The sequence below is a fragment of the Lycium barbarum genome, chromosome 12, assembly GCF_019175385.1.
Source record: "Lycium barbarum isolate Lr01 chromosome 12, ASM1917538v2, whole genome shotgun sequence".
In the NCBI taxonomy this organism is placed as follows: Eukaryota; Viridiplantae; Streptophyta; class Magnoliopsida; order Solanales; family Solanaceae; genus Lycium; species Lycium barbarum.
Genome location: NC_083348.1, coordinates 88,886,388 through 88,906,776, shown reverse-complemented (window position 1 = coordinate 88,906,776; position 20,389 = coordinate 88,886,388). Strand labels below are relative to the sequence as shown.

Here is a 20,389-nt window from a genome sequence, read left to right as displayed (position 1 = left end):
CTGATCGTAAGACAGAAATGGGCATCACCAGAAAAATTACTAGCTACTGAACTGTTACCGAAGTCTCGCACAGCTCATTTATGTGATGCAACAACTTCAATAGTCGTTGCCATTAAATTAGTGCAGCCATTAATACATCCCGCTAATGGTGATAATATTTCACATAATTTGGGTTATAGCTATATTCTCATATTCTTCTATTTCCTTTCTCAGTAGGTGTCCATTTCAGTTGGAAATGTTATCGATAAAGGTAAAGTCGAAATCATATACCAAGTAATATTTTGAATAATTAATAGATGATTTTTATGGAATATAATTAGATAGTAAACTTGCCATAAACATGCATGCAGTGGCGTCCTCTTTTCAGATATGGTATAAATACAACTACTATAACAACATTTTTTTTTTAATCAAACCTAATCTGATAAACAAAAAAACCGGAGCAGTTACTTTGACTCAAACCTTATATTTGTATTAAAAAATTTACTTAGTATATATAAATAATATATCCGAACCAATAAGCTGTCTTTTCGCAGAATTTAGAACCTATATGAATTATTTTACAGTTTTCATTCAACATATATATAGGACAATGATAAAAATCAATCTCTGAGCTGCTGGAACGATATTCCATATATGATATCAGAACTAAAAATTTCAAATTAATGCAAAAACTTAAAACCGAATCCATGAACTTGTTAGCAAACATAAGCTTTCAGAAGTCACACTAAACTTCTTTCAAAGAACATATAGAAATTGTCCTAATTAAACCTTAAAGCAAAAAACTCCAAAACAAAAGCTCTGAGGCTAGTTTAGTTTATATATCTTGACATTTACTAATAAGGCCTTGGTGAAGTCAATACCCGAACCTATAACCCTTGCACCATGGTGAAATACTTTTTTCCAAATTAAATAAAAATCACCACAGTGCAAGGATTTCATTTGAGGTGCGTTCTCGACTCCTTCCCTTTGTCTCACAGTGCATGTATATTTTGTTACTTTCTGTTATATCTTCCCCCTTCAATTTCACCTGCCACTGATCAGAAAAAATACACTATGATAAGTTTAAAAATTCAAACTATAAATTCATGACAGATAACTGTCCCAGTAATCTTAATTCGGTAACATAAAATTTAACTTGCTAGTATAATATGTTACCCCTTTCATCCAGTTTTATGTGATGCGCATAGAAACACTTTTGAGACCTGTGGCCTAAAACGAGTCACAGATATTTGTGTGGCTATAAACCGTGAGTAAAATATGAAGTTTAAAGTTATGTTATTTCCAGATATATGAATGTATCATTCTTTCTTGGACAGACTAACTCGAAAAAATGTATCACATAAGTTGGGAAAGAAAGAGTAAACCATGCGATTCTTTACGCTATCAGTGTGTATTAAGTCAAATCCAATTCATAAACATGCGTAGACATGTCTTACCTTAGATTTTTATCATGCATTTTCACAGGTTACGGCGGTTTTAATCCTCTCAACGGTGCACTTGATGAGACTGTTAACAGTTGCAACAGAGCCAAGGGAAAGTTTTGCTGTTGGGACAGAATCAACCAATATCTGAAATGCTACAGTGAGTAGCGATCCGCCAGCAGAGCCAGCTTCTGAATTACCTCCACCGTGATGATTCGTCGACCCATCCGGAAGTATAGCAAAACCAGAAGGTAATAAAGCAACATAGTCAGGGTCACCACCACTTAATACAACATTCATTGCAACAATATCAACTGGTGCATAAATAACATAAGATCCTGTTGAATCAGTGGAGCTCTCTTGGAGTATCAACATATTGCTTTGGTTCGAGTTTCCACTCTGCAGAAATTAAAAGAGATACTATAATTTTTTTCCTATACTAAGACAAAGGAATGAACTGGATAGAATTAGATGACCATACATTGACACGGAGTAGAGATACGCAGTTTCCTGGATCGCGACCATTTGCAATATGTGCCATTTCTTGAACAAGCCCACCATTTGAAAGAATATCCCACTATACACATTTAATTAGCAGCAGATGGTCAGATGACGTGAAGTTGATTTGAAATATTTGGATATTGAAAGCTTATGTTAATATGAAACTACAAGTTAGGAGCAAATTTAATCCCCAACCGAATGGTGGATTTTACTGAATAACAAAAACAGATGAAAGTTCATTCTAAGTCAACAAAAAAAAAAGAAAATCCTTCTGTAATGATGTGATGAATTATCTTTAACATGATATCATCAACATGATAACATTTGAGCAATTACTTATTGATTTAAATTCCTTATATCACACAAACGTTTCAACTTTCCAATTCTATAACCACTTAGATGATATAAATTCCAATAAGGGCAAGAAATTGATGGAAGTGAACTAAATTAAAGCCAATTGCTTCATGATTTTACCTCACTTCTTGAGTTTTCATCCCGAAGAAAATCAAAAACTCTCTTAGGAGAAACTGGCAGCCAAAAAGATGTTGCAGCACTCAGCACAATGCCAGGAGGCCTCCCTGGATCATCAATGCTCTTTCTAGTCATGACTCTAACATCATCAGCACCACTTCCGGACAACGTTGTCCATGTGTGAGTTGTCGATGCACCAACACCAGCACAAAAGCTCATCACCATTCTCTCAGCAAGTTTTAACATACTCTTTCGACCAGCTGGACTTGTGATGACTGCATTTTTTTTTAAATGAACATTAGTGATTCGCGATTGTGAAACATTGAATTTACCAACTAATTAAATGAAGAGATTAATCGCTGTTTACTTCCAACATCTCCTGCTGGGATGTTATTCGCCATTGCACTTGCAAGCCTTTCACATTGTCTATCTAATGTTGCTACCCATCGTTTTGCTCCAAATGCAAGGCCTGAATTGACTAGAGGTTTGTAGATGCTGTGGACAGCTTTTTCGTCTACCTCAACGTGTTCAACCCACGTAACCTAGTGAACATATATCAATGTGTTATTTTAATAAAGAGTTAAATTAACTCCTATGATTTGACAACGTAAAAATTTTCTATAGTTGAAATGTTGAGAAGTGTCGTTACCTTGGAGTAACCATTTGGCAATTCCTGAATTAAACAACCAGACGGCCTTCTTCTGCAGCGCGACACTGAAGTAGGGCGCAAATTGTCCAGGGATACATCAACCACTGCCCATGTCCCGTCAGCATGTTGCTTACAATATCTTACAAAATAGTTCTCACGAGTTGGAACGAGTGGAGAAGGAACCTGGAACTCAGCTGTCATCTAAAATAAAACGTAACAAAAAAATCCATTAGAATATACTTCGTCAGTTTAAAGAAGAATGAAAGAATTCAGAGTACGAGAATCAAATTTTTAACTAGTGACATATATATGTAACAAAGGGTCATAGACTAGTACGCATATATGTCTAAACATTCTTTATATGCTGAAAAAACATGCTGATCCTGAATAAGGAATTTGTGGCTGAAGAAAAAAAAAATTAAAAGAGGGCCACAAGTAGAAATTGAACAATACCACTTGCAATGCTCCATTGTAATTTCCTGCTACGCCAGTTGATAAGACTTCAAGGGTCATTGCTTTTGTTACTAGGCCAGCAAAAACACTTGTCCATTGGTCCTGAAATTCATTACAAGAACAATTAAAGAAGTAGAAAATTTAAGTAATGGAAAAAACAACAAAAATTAAAACAACAAGAAAAGCTAAACCACAATTAAACAAAAAGTTTAACTTCTACGCCCTGACATTATAAACTTTTTTTTTATATCATCATGTTAAGCTGTTTATATGATAACTGTTTAGAGTAATCATAATATGGTAACTTAAAATAACAGTAAATAGAAGAAATTGCACGGTTTGTCCTTCAAATAGTTGGTATTTAGTTTTTACCCTTTAAAATCGAAGTTATAATACTTTAAGTTGCAAAAATATAAACTTATGGCACACGAAAAAGTGATTTGTTATTAGGGGCAAAACTTAAAGACCAGCAAAAAATAGGGATAAAATTGCAAATGACCCACAACTCTACCGAAAAAGAAATAAAAAGATTCTTTACCACATCCATCAAAATTTCAACTAAATTGATGTGATTCATTATAACAACAGCCGATTCTCGTGAGGCTTCAGAATTTAATGCCAATGGCTTTGGCCCAATGCCTCGAGGGAAACTCCTAACATATTCCTCCTCACTTAAAGTCTCAGTACAATAGATATCTGAGTTTGGAATCCACAAAGGTTCGCCAGTTTGGGCCATTCTAATAAGTTCCTCCATTGCGGCAACAGCAAGTTCAATAACCATGGGCTTTTCGACATCTGTAAGGCCTGAAATTGCAGTTCTAAGAAGGTCACCAGCACTGTACATTTCTCCAAGCAGGCTTGATTGAGGCCCAAAACCAAGATCTAGAGAACGAGGGGCTTCTGATGAAGGAAGTTGAGGAAAATTGAGTATTGGTTTCCCACCAACATATTTTGCAGCTATTCCAGATATCCTGTCAATCTGTAGGATAAAAAAGGAAAAGTTCATAAAAATAATTAGTGTTTACCTTATATAAATTGACAGTGTAAAATAATTCTAAGTTTGTCATGTCACTCAAAAGATTCTCATTAATTAAGTTTAATTTATATGACATTATTTTTCTTATTAATCCGCCTTAAAAAGAATATTCTCTTCGCCCCAAATAACGTGACACTATTTGATTAGGCATAGAATTGAAAAAAAGAAGAAGATGACTTTGAAAACTTGTAAGTAAAACAAGACTTAGATATATGGAGATATAAATTATCTTTAAGGGTAAAATAAGATTTTTAAAGTTAAATTATTTTTAGATATAGAAAGATGACATTCTTTTTGTAACACATTAAAAATGAAAACGTGTCCACGTAACATCTTTCTATATTTGATAACAATTGTTAAATTTCTCATTTTACTCTTAAGAGTACGTAACAAACTTTTATCACCACATAAATCTCATGACACATTTAAAACTATAAGTTCCGATAAATCTTTCTTTCTAAATTATGCGCACAGTCAATACGACACATAAATTAAATAGAAAATAATCTCAAGTAACCATATTTAACTGATCAAAACAAGTGAGACTAAACAGCTTGAAATATAACGCAGGTAACAGGTGTTACACTGACAATGTCTTACTATTAGTATTTTCTAATGAGTAGTTTTCAATAAGTAATACCTCTTCTCTAAGACGAGCATTTTCGATCCTCAAGTGCTGCTCATCAAATGACATCTCTCCTATGGCTGCAGGCCCTCCGCAGTTTGGGCATGTCGCGTTGCTGAGGGCTTCCTTGTACCTTATGTTATCAGCGCGAAGCTTGTCGTTTTCATTCCTCAATTGTGTGTTCTCAGAACGTTCATGTTGAGCCTGCAATAACAAAACGGATTCTCAATCATAATAATAACTACGCGTCAACCAGGGCGGAGCCACATAGGGACGAGGGGGCCGAAACCTCTTATGTGTAAAATAACACTGTTTATATATGATTAAAATTAGTTTGTAAGTATATATAGTATATGTTGAACCCTTTTGGCTTCTTTATTTGTTTACTTTTTTATATTTTGAACCCCTTTAGTAAAAATTCTGGCACCGCCACTGACGTCAACACAAGCAAATTTGAGTCGATTATACAAATCTTCTCCGTTTATTTTTAAATGGATTCCCAAATTTCCCAAAACATTTAGATATTCCTCACGTATATTACATTCAATGCAAGCATTCAAAGCTTAGTGAGTGATATCTACTCACGAAGCTCCACTAAGCTTAGTGTTGATTATCTTTTCTCAGGAGGTCAGGTTTTATGCCCTCCTCCTATTTACCTTCTGGTTTAGATAATAGACGAGGTAGTGGTCAACATCAAAACCTCTATTATATATCGGTGTGGGAGGTGTAAATCCGGATGGACGAATTAACTCCAAAACAGAAAAAGAAAGATAAAAGAGGCTCACCTTCATTTGAGTACGCTTGTTTTGAAACCAAAATTTCACTTGCAAAGGCTCCAACCCTAGTCTTTTTCCCAACTCTTTTCTTTGTTTATCATCAGGGTGAGGGCATTCTTTGAAAAACCTGTCAAATGATAAAACATGGGACAACTTTTATATGTGGAATTGAATTACCTTCTATAAATTGAGACACTAATAGTTGTACTGTTACACTATCAGTGTATATAATAAGTTACATTGTTTTACTTACGATTCCATTTCTTGAATTTGATGCTGAGTATGGCGGTGGTAACGCTTCTTCTTATTAGGACGTTGATTTGGATCTTGATCATCACCTGAATTAGGGGCTTCCATGATATCAGTACCTGACTTGCTCTCGAATTCTTCATCTCGAATAAACTCCATCTCATTTTCTGGTGTTTTATGGGCTGAGGAGGACATATCAAGCAAATGATGGTGGCTATCAAACATGTTTGGTTTAAACATCTTCACTTCTCTCCTTTCTCTTATACCTAGGTATTTTTCATCTGCCAAAAAAAAGAAGAGAAGAAGCCCATCTTTGTGAACAAACCACACACATGCTAGATTATACGGAAGTGTGGACAAAAGCAAAAGCTCAAGATAAGTTCAAGATGAAAAAATAATTTAATTTTTTTTTTTCACAAACACATGTACGTATAATTTAGTAAGCTTTTTTCATTCTACTTGTTCCATTCTTATCCTGTAAAAACAATTCTCCAATTAATATTTTTTAGTTTTGGATTTGAAGACTTAAACTTCCATTTTTGTTCTAGTTTTTCTTTATTTGTAGTTCCACCATGGTTTAAAATAAAATTATTGTGTTTGTTGTTAAGAATTTAGCTTTTGTTAGCTCAAGATCCAAGACAGATCTCAACAGAAACGCATACACATAAAAGTAAAAAAAATAGGAGTACTTAGATAACCAAAAGAGGTAGTTAAAAAGACTTACTTTTCTAAGAATTGAGCTTCTCAAGAAAATCCAAAAGCCATATGATGGAAGAATTTGCCAGTCAATATATAAATATAAAGCCTTCAAACCCTAAAATGAAACACAACCCCCCCCCCCCCCCCCCCGCGCCACCAACCCTCCTGACTGTCTTTGTCTCTATGTATAGATAACTTAAGATTTTTTTTTGTTTTGTTTTGTTTTGACTGGGTACAAATAAATTAAGGGGAAGAAATGACTTCGGTCTTAGGATGTCAAACGACGACTAATTCCTTTTTATTCAATTCTTTACTCTGTCTTGATGTGACAAAGCAAAAAAACACTTTTTTGACAGTGCCGAAAAATAAAACGAGAGAAAATTTTAGTACAATAAGAACAAAAGACAGAGTTGACACTAGGTGTGAACACGGACACTGCCTCGTTTTTTTTTTTTTTTGGCTCATTTCATACTTAGGTAAAACTTATATAGCGTCAACTAATATCTGGTAGAGTCCAACTTCACTCATTTACCAGTCTCTCAACAATGGTATAACAATAGCAACTCCAAAACTTCATTTTTTGTATGAAAAAATAATTTTTGATTATATACGTAATATAATTTTCTGAATAAGGATGTTCGTGTGTTCCGCCAACAGAAAAGGATAGAAATCAAAGTAACAACAACAAGTAAAACCTAACCACTTATACAAAGCAGTGGTTTTCTAAAGCTTCAAAAAATATAAGAGAAAAAGGAGAAGAGAATGATGCATGGAACAGTAAACTTACTGCCTGTGAAGCCTTGGAACAAAAGCAACAACTGAAGAAAATTAATCCACACAAGGGTTTAGTTTAGATCTAGTTTTCAGGCAAAAGGGTCACTGGAAAACCACTTTTAGGAAAGTGAAAACTTGTGTGATTTTTTTTTTTTTTTTGTCATGTAAAAGAAGATGAACTTTTTTTGTGAAGGGAATTCAAGAAGAATTAAAAGGGCTTTGGAGAAAGAAAAAAGAAGAAGAAAGGGGAAATAGGGAACAGGTGGAGAAGATGAAAGGAGTTAATATGATAGCAGAGCGTGTTGAGAGGATGAAATAGCATTAATGGCGAGGGGAGTCAGGAGTGGAGGTGTTAATGTTATTGTTGCGTGAGAGAGAAAATGAGAAGTTGGCAGCTCATCCTGATGTTTAAATTTTCCACTATAGGAGTATGGTGAAACGACTTATGGCTTAGTATATTTTCACTTATTTTTCTCTTCTTATTACACTCTCTCCGTCCCAATTTAAGTGTCTTAATTTGACCGACACAAAGTTTTAAAAAAAAAGAACAGATTTTTGAATTTTGTTGTCCAAAATTAAAAATGTGTACATGTAATGTATAATATATTTTTTGAATCTTGTGATTTTAAACTTGTCATTTAAAATGTTTGAATTGTCCAACTTATTAAATATAAAAAAAGACACTCTTTTAATTGGGACAGACCAAAAAGGAAATTAAGACATTGTAAATTGAAATGGAGGGAGTATATGCTATTCCTTCCGTTTCAACTTGTTTGTCTGTTTTTGATTTAACACGAAATTTAAGAAAGTAAATAAGTAAGACTTTTGAATTTTGTGGTTGTTAACTAAAGAAAAGTAAAATGTATCAAAACACTATTTAATCTTGTGGTCTTAAATATGTCATATGAAAAGTTGAAACTAAAGAGTTGTCTAAAAAGGAAAAAAACATTTTTTTTGAAACAGATTATAAAGAAAAGTAAAACAAACAAATTAAAACGGAGGGAAGGAGTATATTGTTTTTGAGTTTAATATCTTGGTTTTTTTTTATGACCTATGAATCTCTTTATTGATTATGAGAGTTTTAGAAGGATTATCATCAATTCATAATTAGAATTATTTGTTGGTAACAAATTAAAAGTAGGAAAATAGATATAAGGAGAGTAAGTGATTAACTTAGGACAATATTATTGGTTAATTATGAGAGTTTGAGAAGGATCGTCATAAATTCATAACGAATTATTGGATGGTAAAAAATTAAAAGGAGGAAAATAGATATAAGGGGAGTAAGTGATTAACTTATGACAATATCATTTGTTATGACTGATGAGACTTTGAGAAGGATCATCATAAATTCATTATTAGAATTATTTGATGGTAACAAATTAAAAGGAGGGAAAATAGATATAAGGTTATGACAATCTAATTTTCTTATTATTACTGTGTTTTAGTTTGTTATAGCAAGTAATTAATTACTTGGCTTAATTATTTTTAAGCTATTAATCTCACTTATTGTAAACAATTATCTGTAATTACTTTTTAATTAGATGAGTTGATAATATAGAAATTCTTTTACATGGTCGGTGTATAGAAAGTTGAACCCTAGATTTATGCCAAGTCCAATCTTCATAGAGGCCGGGGCACCAGATATATATACAATATATTCCACAAGAATTATGATCGGAACTTAATACATCATGCGTATTAGAAGCTTTGATGAATATTAAAATTAGTTTTTATCTTATTGAGAATATCAGAATTTGCATGGTCCAAGTCTACTGACATCAGTATTAATTTTGTCTACTTGCACTGAATTAAATATAAGAAACTGTAAGGATGTTTGATAAATAGTTAGGCTATCGATATACCAGTGCAGTTAACATGGTGTAAGTTCTTTTTTGACATTCTAATGGAATTTCTAATTTTGACCTGCTTACAGAATTAGGAACTTCTTGAAGTTTTAATTACATCGACGTATGAATAATGAAATCACAGCGTAGGACATTTTAATGATTTTTCTTAATACTACCCGGATGTATTCAGCTTTATAAACTCCTTTACTGTTATCTCGATTATATGATCACCAATATTAAAATGAAAAAAAAAAATGAAGAATTATCTTCCATTTCATTTTCTCTTTTTACTATCCAAAGCAAATAAACACAATATAAAAAGAGAAAAATCACTCTTCTTTAACTTTAACAAGTACAAAGTTAATTTAGAAATTTTTTACTACTATTTTATTTACTATCCTCTCTTTAAGAGCTACTAGTGTTTGGCTGACCTACCAGTACAGCAATATTTACCGTCAATAAGTAAAAACATTCGGAAGGGGTGCTTCCTAGCCTCAAATTTTCTCAAAATCATATTCTGCACAATATAATTGTAATGACCCGTTTGGTCGTTATAGTGCTTTTGACCCATTTACTCTCGTTGACCCTTCCCCGAGCCCTATTAGTACTATTTTTGACCCATGGGGATGGGTGGTACGGTTCCCGAGGTAGTCGGGCGAGTTTTATGATGACTTATGTGAAATACAGCCTTAAGGTGAAAAACGTTTGACCAATAGTTGGCTTTTGGGTAAACTGACCTTTTTCGGAAATTCGTTGATTCTGAGAGGTCCGGATGATCAATTATGACTTAGTGGGATGTTCAGTTCGGTTCCCGAGGCACTCTGGAGTGTTTTGGGTTAGTGGTTGGAATGTTGGTCTTTGGTCATTGGGTGTTAACCCGGTCAAATATACCTCCGTTGGGAATTCCGAGATCACGAATGAATCCGTAGCATATTTTTATATATGATTGCATGTTTGGTTTGTATCTAGGGGGTCTCGGGTGATTGTCGGATTTTGGGATTGAGTTAGTGAAAAATCAGGATTATTCTGGTGTCTGGTGTCCGTCGTAGCGGCACCAGTTGCGCTGTAGCGGAACCGCCTCAGTGAGGCCTGGTCCGCTATAATGAGTATGTGAGGATTTGTGGTGAGTCGCCACAGCAGACGGGGATCCGATGTGGCAGACTCGTGGTAGCGAAGAGAGGGTCGTTGTGGCGAGTCCGTTGGAGCGGATAGTCAACCGCTGCAGCGAATGACGAGACCAGAATCCTATTTAATGCCTAGTTAAAACCCTTCATTTCCTATCCTTACATTTATTGTTCCTAAGCATCTTTGAGGCGATTTGAGGAGATTCTTGGCTGATTTCTCTTAAGGATAATTTCTCTAACCTAGATTTCATTCCTTTATCTTTCTTAAGCTTGAATCCATGCTATAAATTCCACAGAACTTAAGAAGGAAGATGGGTTTTGATGTTTACTTCATTATTTGAGTTGTAGTCTTTCTAAATGAGGTTTGTTGGTGGATTTGACTAATCTAAGCATGGAATTTGATGAATTAGTGACTAATAGGCTTGAATCTTTCATTTATGTTGATGATTTGTGAGATTGAAAGTTAGGGTTTATACCCAAATTGGAGTTTTGACTTGAATGATGAAATTGGCCTATCATTGAGTTAATTTAGCAATTGAAGCGTAGAATTGAACTTATAGAATGTTGGGTTACCGATTTCACCTTTGAAATACCCGTTTTGCCCTTGTGGGCTAGTTTTCCCCTTTTTTCATAGTTGATTTTGATTCGAAAGATAGTATAGCAATATGGGTATCGTTGCTTCTTATTTCTAACTTAGAATTTGATAATGAATAAACCTTGAGTACTTGGAGGCTCTCCAGAAAGGCAAGGCGAAGGTTTGATTATTCGTGGCTCCCGCTTAGCAGCCAGGTAGGTTACGGTTTACCTTATGGTTAGACTTCGGTTAGCGAAGCATATGTAGAGTTAGTGATTGTCGGAGAAAGCATGTTACACCTTCAGGTATGAAGTTGGGATGGATTGCCTAGGCTGGTACTGTTGTTTGATTGTGGGCTTGTTGCCTTGCTGTGACCTATTGGCTTGTTGCCACGTGTTTGATACTAGACTTGATACTCAGTTGCTTTATTGTGATTGTGAAATTGCTATCATTCACTTATTTGGTATTATCTTGGATAGAGGAAAGAACTTGACTTATTATTGATATTGAGATATGTATCCATGTGGTGCACAATTGATTTTGATATGTTATCATTGATAATTGATATGATGCATAACACTCATTCTCATCTTTCATGATACCCTGATTTGAGCTGAGACTTCGTATTGATGATGATGCGAGAGTTGAGAGGCCGATGCCCGAGGTCTTTACTGGGATTGAGAGAGTGTACGATGCCCGAGGTCTTTGCTGGGATCGCGAGAGTGGGACTTCGCGGGTCCCTCATGGGTTATGACTCTCAAGGCGTGGAGGTATTCTGCCCGGAACATGTGTGTACGGAGATTACATTGGCCATTGCATATGATTGCATTGCATATGCATTCATTATCATCTCATTTTACATCTATTGATTGGATTTGTTGATTGTACTTATGTTTGTGGATATTCTGAGGAATTGTGGGAACTTGACAGACTTGTGTTTAGGTGCTTCACCATAGCCTATGATTCGGCTACCTGATATTTCTGTACTTGAGTTGTTATTCTCAGATTGTGTCGTGTTTGTACTTGAATGTGAGCATGTTTGTTCTTCAGTCTCTTACTTTATATATGTTAGCTAACTGTGTCGGCCCATGATACCTACCAGTATATAGTGTTTGTACTGATACTACCTTGCTGTATTCTTTTATGAGTGTAGAGTACTTGACAGGTTCCACATCTACTCCTCGCGACTGATTCTCGAGGCCTTTGTTGTCGAGTGTCCAGGGTGAGCGCATTGATGGATCCGCAGCCCAGAGACTCATCTTTATTACTTGTATTATCTTGTTATTCCGAGACAGTATTTCATATTTTTAGACTTGAACTTATTCCAGACTAATTGATGTAGTAGTGCCTTTTGTACTGCCTTAAGATCAGATTCTTTGGGATTGTATTAGTATTGTATTCCACACTTATTTATATTTACGTTGAGACTTATATATTTCTATTGTCTTATTTACTTCGTTGTTGTTGAATTAATGATTTGGGAAAAGAGTTCGCCTACCAAGGTGGAAAATAGTAGGTGCCCGCACGACTAAGCGATTTGGGCCGTGACAATAATGATGATTTTTTTGATTACTTGCATTCCTAAATTTAAGTAACAAAATCAATGCGGCATCTGAATCAGCTCCTGATAAACCATAACATAAAATCTCACTCCTTAATGAGATATTAATGTTAAAATATGATAATGCTAGAATGTCTGGTTGAAAAACTGAATTATTTTCTATATGATTATGGGTAATTTTCACCTTAGTATAAATTAATTTTGAAGTTAAGTTACCTACCCAAAGTCTATTTTCTTCCTATTGTATTAGAGATTTTTTGGTCTGCCTACTATTGGATTCTCATATTATAATTGTTAACTTTTAGATGTGAAGCTCTAAACGAGCCGAGGTGCGTTAGAACACTCCACATTGATTGGACTAATAAGTTGTTATCTCCTGATATTGTCTTGAATAATCTTCATCTAATTATTGGCTAACTTTTAACTACCGTTCAGTTAGGACAACGTACCGCATTTATTTTTCTTCACACGATATCAACATTAAATTTTGAAAACTAATGATATATTACCCATTTTTCTTGCACTAGAGAAATATTATTTTATGAGTCACATAACTAACACTATTTCTGCAAGACAATGTTAATTTTTCTCTTAATTAAAATGCTTAGCTAGAAAAAAGAAAGAGAAAACTTAAAATATCTTCAAAATCCACGATTAGAGGATGGTAACAATATAAATTGATCATTTTATATTATTTTTCATATTTTATAATATGTAATAATCAATTTCTCTTATACTAATGAAGGAATGAACTTTTCTAAATAATTAATGTTAAAATTCCAAAACTTGGTCTTAAATGCTATTAGTCTTTTTTTTTCCGCTCAAATAATAATTGAATAGAGACACATGATCAACCAGGTGCACTTGTGTATACGCATATAAGTTGATTTAACTATACAATGATTTTTAATATTTACAATTCAATATTTGATAAAAATAATATTTAGAGAAACAATTTATTTTAGATCTTCAATAACAAAAATTATAAGTATTACGAAAACAAAGGTTTTAGAACATTGAAACTAAAATTTTCTCGATTAGCAGATTTTGAAGATATTTTCAATTTTTTCCTTGCTAGGCAATTTAATGTGGACTTTAACATTGTCTTTCTTTTTTATGCTTAAAATAGCAAGTGTCCATTTTTCAAGTAGTAAAGTAACCTCACACAAGTAGTGTTAGTTATGTGACTCACAAAATAAAAAAAAATTGTTGCTTCTTCTTCGTTGGTATCTCGCTTTCTCTCCTTCAAAAAAAAAAAAGAATATTTAAATACTGAGATATTGAGTGGGTCTAATCTTAACTAAGGTATTTTCTCTTTTTTTTTTTCTTTTTTCTTTTTCCCTTGAGGTAATTGATACATAGAATGATTTACGAGAATAATTTAAAGGTGGGTATTTTTGAATTTTTGACCCTGCTTATTTCATGGATAAAACTTCAAGATTAACAAGTTTTGACTTTTGATTTAGAAGGTGGATGATGGAGCAAGCGGGTGTCAAGAGTTCAAGATCATTCAAGGTCATTTACAATTACAAGAATGGTCTTGGAGGTGGGTGCGATTTTGAAGTTGACTCCGCTTGCCCAATCGACAAAACTTGAAGTTTAAAAACTTTTGCCTCATCGGAAAAATGTTTGACTTTTGAGCTTGAAGAGTGCTCATGGAGGCAAGCAGGAGTCAAATTTAATTCATCTTTGATCCGCCTAAATTCAGCTTAGACCGCTATCCTTATTTATGAATTTGTACAAGGTTTCCAAAAGGAATTTATAAGAGTTTCAAACTTTTCTGTCTTGGATTGATATTGCTAAAACTGTTTCATATGTTAATAATATTAGAGCCAAACTTTGCTGAGCTTATTTTTTTACGACTAGTTTCTCTCTTCGTGTTTTACCGCTCTAAGTTTTTTCCTCTTAGTTCAGCCCATAAAGCTGTTATGAGCTTTTCTTCTCGAAGAAATTGCACGGTTTGCCAGGCAGGTCTTTAATTTTTTCCTTCAAAATTAAATTTATGCCTAGCGAGGCATAAGTTCTTTACGGGTAAAAATCACGCAGGGCATAACTTGTGTGATTATGATGCAAAAATATAAATTTATGACTAGCAAAAAAATTGTTTGCCTTGAGAGGCAAAAATTAAAGACAAAGCACAAAATAGGGATAAAAGTGCAAATGACCCTTTCTTCTCTCCCTCAAATTTAGCCCATTGGGGAGACTAATTAACACTGTCCCATGCTTAAGTTGAGCCTAGTCTGTTTCCCTCAAAATTCAGGCGTCCATTGAGGAGATTCAAATATTCTCTCACACAAATTACGATCATATGTGAATGAAACGCAATAAAACAAGAGACAAAACATATACTCCATTCCGTAAGCAAAATATATTAATTATTTTTGGTGTGCAGATCGACGAACAAAACCAATATAATTTAAGAGTTGCAATCTTTCTTTTAGCTCATCATGTCCCAAGAGCTGACTATATATATACATTCATGACTTGTTCACCAGAGACGTAGCAGGGTCACGTTATTATATCTTTTTTACTGTTTCAAATCTAAATTTGCAGAGATAGCACAGAAGAAATTATGCTTGGCCTGGTTTACAAGTCGTGTAGGCGGTTTAATGTCAAATTCAAAGTGTCCACTAGGTGTTATTGAAGCAACCATCAGATCAATACAGCAGGATCATTTTTCATTTATAAAATTGCCACTTCAATTCCTAATCGTATGATGAATTATCACTACAACAAATTTGATTATCAGCATAGTATCTGTGATTAATTTTGTAGTTAAAAGCATCATGTCGTCGCTAAAAATGTCTTAATACAGACAAATATAATTTGTCACTAATTACAATTTTAATTAATGACGATGTCAATTGTCCTTAAAACTATGCAAAATTTGTAGTTAAAGGAATGCAATTACATCACTAAAAGGTATATGCTTTATGTACAGACGGAAATTTCATCTCTAAATCCTTATATTAGTGACAGATTTGTTTGTCTTAAAAGACAAAAATCGTAGTTGAAAATTATTTTTGCGACGTTAAAAATGTTGCTATTAGTGATAAGACTAATTCGTCACTAGACATTGTATCAATTAGGGACAATTTCGATTGTCAGCAAATATTATGTTAATTTGTTGTTAAAAATATAATTATGATATTAATAAGGCCATTTTGGGACAAAATATTTTCTTGTCACTAAATGCAATCAATTTGTGGCAAATTATGATGTAGCAATATGATTTACTGTAGATAAAGAAGCTTTTTTTGCGACAAAAATGTGACTGTCTTCAAATGTCTAAATAATCATCACCAAAAGATTAAAGATTTTACTGATAAAATTGTTTGAGAAATTGTGTATACTTAACAATTTGTAATCATACTAACTAAAATCTATAGTTAAATATAGTTTCTTAGTAATTACACGTCAATTTCGGTTTTTAAAGTTAGCTTATAAATCAAACATCACAACAATGAAAATTGAAAAATAAACGTAATACTAAAATATCATACAAAACCATATATAGTGTAATTTACAAAAAAGGAACTACAATTAACATAAAAAATCTAATTGAAATACATGAATGTTGATACAATAAAACAGACAAAAAATGTGTTACTTTCTCATGCGCCGACGTAGCTTCACTTATCTAATAACTTTATTCCTGAATCAATTTCACTTTCACGTATCTGCGTAAACAGAAGAAAACACTTAATTTGCTGTATACCTTTTGATATCATGATTTAAACAAAATATATCTTAAAATTTCAATAGTAAATCTGATAAGTAATAATTAGTGATTGTAATAGTCATCATACTCATAAGTATTGGTTATTCTATTATGCATATTCCTGTAATCTTTAACAAGTACTAATAAAAATAGAAGATTCCGTTAGAATTATAAAGCATAGCGGCCTTCTTCTGGGTAAATATAAATAGATACTATTTCAACAGTCACTCCGTTAAATTAATCCATCAAAATTTACAACATCAATCGTAATAGACTGATATATGTACTATAAGAATTAACATAGAATTGAACATGATATAGGGCAAAAGACTAGATGCACAAAATAAATACAAAAAAAAAAATGAAAATATAATTAATAAAAATAGACGAAAGATAAAACCAAACCTAGGGCTCGTTAGATTTAACCATGCTGGCGATGGCAAAGTTTGACGACAAGATTGAACTTTGAACCTGGAAGAAGACAAAAAGAGAGCCATCAACAATTCACCTAATTAATCGAGATTAAAAAAGAATTTGAGTTGCAACATTTACAAGAAAAAGAATGTTGTAGAATGATAGTTCTATCTTATTAAATGCTTCTGCTACTGTAATGATTTCCGTTTTTTTGTTATTGAACTATATTCAAGTGTATTTAGTGGGTGGGAGTTGGTGGGTTATAGGGAGAAAATGGGGGAGGAGAGAAAAGTTTACACTAAAATATTGGAGGGAAGGTAAATAAAATTGAAAGTCAAGTTTTGTTATTTCACTTTCCCTCCAATAATTTCGGGTAAAAATTCTCTTATGACTAATGATTTCCCATTTAGTATTAAGATCATATTTCTACCTCATTATTTTGTGTTATCAATTATTTCAACACTTTTTAACTCAGGAAATTTTTTGGACAAAATGTGATGCAATGAGAACAAATTTCATGTGATGGATTTTGTGTATTCGCATCAGGCTTATATGATGATAATCGTAATATTAGTAGATAAAAATCTCAAATAAATGAAATAGAAATTAATTGATAAATTTCATGACAGGATTGTTTCTCGCGAATATATATATACAAATAAATAAGCAATTATTATTATCAAATATAGTGATAGAATATGACCAAACTTTTTTGGCACAAAACTTTTAAAAAAAATCAAACTATGTGACCGAGCTACACTCATAATTTCTATCATCAAGGATTTCACTGGATATATATATATTTTTTATCTTTATTGATCGATCAGATTCGAATTTTTCATCACATTTGAAAATAACTAGTCTCTAGAGATTTGTACTAAAATGTTTTATTAAGATTGTTTAATTTTCATAATATCAGAATATACGAAACTTATCTTTATTTTAAAATTAACAAATATAAAATTCATATAAAATACTCCACTAATAAATCTAATGTTATATTAATAAGATATCTTTTAAAAAATTATATGGTGATTGGTAGTGGCAATGGAAAATAGTGGTAGTGACTGTAGGTGCCAATTGGGGTGGTGGTGGGTATGTAGTTAGCTAGTAATGGTGGATGACAATAGTAATTAACAATGTTGGTTGATGGTGTCAGTTACTGATGACAACTGATAATCGTGGTAGATGATAGTGATAGCTAATTGTGGTTGTGACGACTAATAGATGTGGTTGATGATATATAGTGATGAGATTGATGGTGTGATGCATGTAGTGATTGTTGAGTTGATGATGATGGTTATAAAGGGTCATTTACACTTTGTCCCTATTTCGTGTTGGTCTTTAAATGTTGCTTTTGTGTTGGTCTTTAAATATTGCCCTTCAAATAGGTGGTCTTTAATTCTTGCACTTCAAAATCGACTTATGCCTAGAGGAGCGTAAGTTATGCATCATAATATCCACAAGTTATGTTAGCTCTCTTAAAGAACTTATGCCCTGCTAGGCATAAGTTTGATTTTGAAGGGCAAAAATTAAAGACCAACCCATTTGAAGGGGAAAAAAATTAAAGACCACTCCATTTGAAGGGCAAACCTAGTGATTACTTCGGTTATAAATGATGACTAGTGATGGTGACAACTATTTGTGGTGATTAGTGATAGTGATAACGGTTAAGGTTGATGAGTTGTGGGTAGTAGTGGTTAGCGTATAAATTGAATTGAGTAGTAGTTAAATGTTCATCTTTATAAAATTTTTTTAATGGATTGCATTTTAATGATATAAGACTTTGTTATAAGTTTTAATCATTCAGATCTATTTAGACCATTATAAGACCTCATTTGGTTGTAATTGATTAAACGGAAAAGGGCCTAAAATATCCTTGAACTATTCATCTGGAACCATGCCCCAGTTTACCTGTCACAGATCATGCGTGTTTATTCTACCTTGACTCATGCTTGACCATATGTGCACATTACAGCCTGAACCTAACCTATTGACTAGTTAGTGTCTTTTAGAAGTATTTAGTGTTTTAGCTCCACATCTGCAGCTTACTACTATGTCCAAAAAGAGATGTCACAGTCCTATCTTGTTCGATCGAATGCTGGCTGTTTTATGCTTGAAATTGTTCATGACTGTTGGTTAAAATATTGTCTGTCGCTCCCTCTACAAAGTAATTGAGCTATAGTGTTGGATGATAACTTGTTTGTTTAGCTTACTGTAGTTTATTTAAGGGATCAAGGCAGTATTCATTTGAACTTATAATATTATAGGACAAAACCTTATAAAAACCCCTGCTTCTCTGTTCTAGGACCTGTCTTTGGCAGGGCGCATGAGCATTCTCTCACCGTTTCATATTTTGTTCGAATTATAATTCTGGTTGGTCTGTTGATAGTCTAGTAACAGATTAGCATGACTGAGTTTCTTTTTTTTTTGTAAACCCAGAATGTTGTATTCTACTTGATAGTCTGATGTCTCTATACCCCACTGTTTCCCCTTTGTTATTTGTAAGGTTTTATAGGAGGTTGGTTCAGGATTGAGATGAGAATCCTGTTTGATGTATAGATCTTTGTTCGCTTAAACTACTTGTTCAATCCTCTTAGCATTTGAAACCTGTAAAAATCAGTATTTGTTTCCTGTTGAATGACCCTATCTGACTTCCTCTCTGTTTGGTTAGGACTGCTCTGTTGAGCTTAGATTTATGCTTTAAGAACCTATTGTATCCAGATATATGGCAGTTTCTTGTATGCTATTGCATTAGTTGATTTATACATGGTTAGCTTGGGGCAAATGTTTCAAGTAAATGGGTAACAAGTCCACTAAAAGGCTTCTCTGTTTTCTGCTTGAACTTATATTGTCATCATGTTAGAGGGCCACCGTGCGCTTATTTAGTCTAAAGGATATGAATTTGAGTTTGCCCTCGCTAGTTTCGTTTCCAGTTTCCTGCCGCCTGAATATCATTCATCTCGCATATTACCTTTCATTTAGGGTCTAGTATGCCCACTGTTTGGATTGAATAAACAACGTTTGCCCTTTGTTCGAACCTGTGCACACTAAATGTTGATTTTTTTTAGAGAGTTGATTGCTGCCCTATTCTTCCTTTTATTTGCTTATGTGGTTGTCCATTGCAAGTGTATTGTGGGATGTTCTATATTGTATAGGACCCTTATATCTTAATTAATATTTTGATAGGAAGGCGGGGTTAAAACTTTCCAATATTTGCCTTCTACACATCCTTATGAATGTGTATGTATGATATACATTGATTACACAAAGCATATACATAACCTTCGATCTTTCTGCATATATATTTTACACGTTCAACCGTTATTCATTGATCGTATACTAACTCCTTTCTTTTCGTTTTGTGCATGACCGATCGCATACGAGTCCGAGAGACTCGTTCTTCCTCCACATTCGGTTTGGGCTAAGGCCCAACGTGAACTATTCTTCTCCGAAGCCCAACAGAGGCCCAGATCAAAAAAAAAGAG

General features: G+C 33.5%; 1 protein-coding gene across 2 annotated transcripts; it reads right to left on the bottom strand.

Moving 5' to 3' along the window:
* Positions 1-637: 637 nt before the first annotated feature.
* On the bottom strand, positions 638-8,025 carry LOC132622411 (homeobox-leucine zipper protein MERISTEM L1). Of its 2 annotated transcripts, none has more exons than XM_060337017.1 (12): positions 7,671-8,025; positions 6,189-6,465; positions 5,945-6,062; positions 5,175-5,363; positions 4,037-4,477; positions 3,499-3,600; positions 3,046-3,246; positions 2,764-2,938; positions 2,400-2,671; positions 1,906-2,001; positions 1,440-1,823; positions 638-1,036 (listed from the first exon to the last, which is right to left on the bottom strand). In XM_060337017.1, the coding sequence occupies exons 2-11, from the start codon at positions 6,422-6,424 to the stop codon at positions 1,452-1,454; spliced, it is 2,202 nt and encodes a 733-aa protein (XP_060193000.1). In that variant the 5' UTR covers positions 6,425-6,465; positions 7,671-8,025; the 3' UTR covers positions 638-1,036; positions 1,440-1,451. The 2 variants fall into 2 exon arrangements, with proteins under 2 accessions (XP_060193000.1, XP_060193001.1); XM_060337018.1 differs by lacking the exon at positions 7,671-8,025 and adding an exon at positions 6,909-7,027.
* Positions 8,026-20,389: the final 12,364 nt, after the last annotated feature.